Source organism: Aplysia californica, unplaced genomic scaffold (assembly GCF_000002075.1).
Source record: "Aplysia californica isolate F4 #8 unplaced genomic scaffold, AplCal3.0 scaffold00581, whole genome shotgun sequence".
Taxonomy (NCBI): domain Eukaryota; kingdom Metazoa; phylum Mollusca; class Gastropoda; order Aplysiida; family Aplysiidae; genus Aplysia; species Aplysia californica.
Window position 1 is genome coordinate 454,804 of NW_004797851.1, and position 2,395 is coordinate 457,198.

Here is a 2,395-nt window from a genome sequence, read left to right on the forward strand (position 1 = left end):
GGTGTGTGTGTGTGTGTGTGTGTGTGTCTGTGTGTGTGTCTGTGTGTGTGTCTGTGTGTGTGTTTGTCTGTGTGTGTGTCTGTGTGTGTGTCTTTACGTGTGTCTGTGTGTGTGTCTGTGTGTGTGTGTGTGTGTTTGTGTGTGTGTGTTTGTCTGTGCTGTCTTTCTTTTTCACTCTCTCTCTCTCTCTCTTACTCACTCTCTCCCACTCTCTCTCTCTCTTCTATTTTCTCTCTCTTCCTGTGGGTCGTTGGCGGGTGCTCTGGTGTGGTTTGCTCCTTCTTTCCTATCAAAAATCTGTCTTCTTTATCTCCCCTCCTCCTTTTTTGTGTTTGTTACTCACTTGTAACACCTCTAATCTTCGGCACTTATATGACCTTATTGTGTTGCAAGTGCCGTAAAACTCTTACTAAAACTAAACTAAAATCTCTCTTCCTCTCTCTCTCTTTCTCTCTTCCTCTTTCACTCTCTCTCTCTCTCTCTCTCTTTCACTCTCTTTGGATCTCTCTCACTCTCTCGTGGATCATTCTCTCTCTCACTCTCTCCCACTCTCACTATCTCTCACTCGTTCTCTATGTATATGTGTGTTTGTATGTGTACATGTGTGTGAGTGTGTATGTTACGTTTTATCATGTCAACTCAGCGCATGCAAATGTTCCTACAAATCTAACGCATCTCGTGCATCATCCTGAGTGTCTTCTAACTCCTCTGTTACTGTGTATGGTTGTATGCGAGACTTTGTCTTCCCGGCGACAAACATTACGACTGTCCTTTATTTTTTTAACGACTAGCTAGAGAAAGCCACAAGTAGGTCCTACATCTTGACTTACCCTCTGTACTATTAGGTTGTCTGTATACTCTTCTCTTTTCAACCACTGAATAATCGTTAATGTGTCATAGCCTATACCCAAACAAACTGTTGTTATTTCTGCACGCTGTTACTAAAAGAAACCAAACAGGGAAAAGAAAACGTTCTTTCAGGAAACATCACCTTACTGGTGAAACAGTTAAACACTCCACTATTGTGCGCACAAAACGTGAGTTTCATTCCCGAAAGGGGATGAGTTTCTTAAATGGTGGTTTATTTTTTTTAGTTTTATTTTGTTTTGTTTTATTTTTTCATTGAGTATCTCGTCCCGCCTGCTAGGATGCTATATTTCACTCAGTCCTAGTAGGCACTGGCGTGCAAGGTCGGTCGAAACCCCACGTCCTCTAGATTACCTTAACTGTGTGGATGTGAGCGTAAAACACTTGCAATAAAACAACACACTATAGAGCGGTCAAAAATTCGTGGTGCAACTTTTCCTTAAATATCTCTTTAACGGGTGAATCAATGTCATCCATACTTTGCACAGCAGTTTGTCTCAATTTATCTTAACTAAATCATATTTTTCCAGAACAGCTGGGGCTAGATTAAAAAACTTTTCTTCGTAAATTTATATAAAATACTTGAAATCTCTGTCACACGTAAAGTGGTATTGTTCACAGCACTTCCCGCTTCTCACACACATTTTGATTACGCATATGACCTACGTCACAGCTTATCAATGACAATTTTTACTTGCATAACTTGTTACAAGAAATTATTGTTATAGTGAACACATCTTTGTACTAATGGCTCTCAAAACACGCGTTCAATAAGCATAATGTCCCGATTAGAAAAACTTGACGGACTTGCTATTAAAAGCAATATTGCCCAAGCTGTAAGCATTTAAAAATCTGTAGAAACCACCCACTTGGATTTTTTATTAGTATTTATTAAGGAATTTTCTAGAATACAACTTGCAGGTGTTTACAAAAGTATTGATCCGTTGAGAGAAATTGACACAAGTCACTGTGCGAAAATTGGAGAACCTATTTAATAGTATGTTCTATAGTTGAGAAGATATTTGACAATGAGGCGCACCACGAAAATTTGACCGCACTACAATCCCAGGAACCACCTGCTTGTGGTGATATGTGCCTTTGTGAAGGCTAGACCAGACGGTGACAACAGCTTTGACCTAGTTCTGGAGATGGTCCAGGTGAGTGGTGCTCAATGTTTGTGTCTTGTCTGTCTGTCTGTCTGTCTGTCTGTCTGTCTGTCTGTCTGTCTGTCTGTCTGTCTGTCTGTCTGTCTGTCTGTCGGCCTTTGTCTTTCTCTGCCTGTCTCCTTCTGTTTCTGTCTCTATCTCTGTTTCTCTCCCTCTCTCTCCCTCTCACTCCCTCACTTCTCCCCCCTCCCCTCGTCTCTCTCTCTCTCTCTCTCTCTCTCCTTCTGCCTCTTTTTGTGCCTCTGTCTGTTTGTTCCACTCCCCTCTATCTATCTATCTATCTATCTTCCTTCAATGAATGAGGTGTGTTCTATCTATCTATCTATCTATCTATCTATCTATCTATCTATCTATCTATCTAT

General features: G+C 40.8%; 1 protein-coding gene across 1 annotated transcript in view; it reads left to right on the forward strand.

The window, feature by feature from the left end:
- Window positions 1-2,395, forward strand: part of LOC101855746 — a gene marked incomplete at its 3' end in the record, with an annotated part of 59,554 nt that overhangs the window by 42,178 nt on the left and 14,981 nt on the right. The window contains 1 exon segment of the mRNA XM_013087379.2: window positions 1,937-2,024. Coding sequence (XP_012942833.1) covers window positions 1,937-2,024 — 88 coding nt within the window.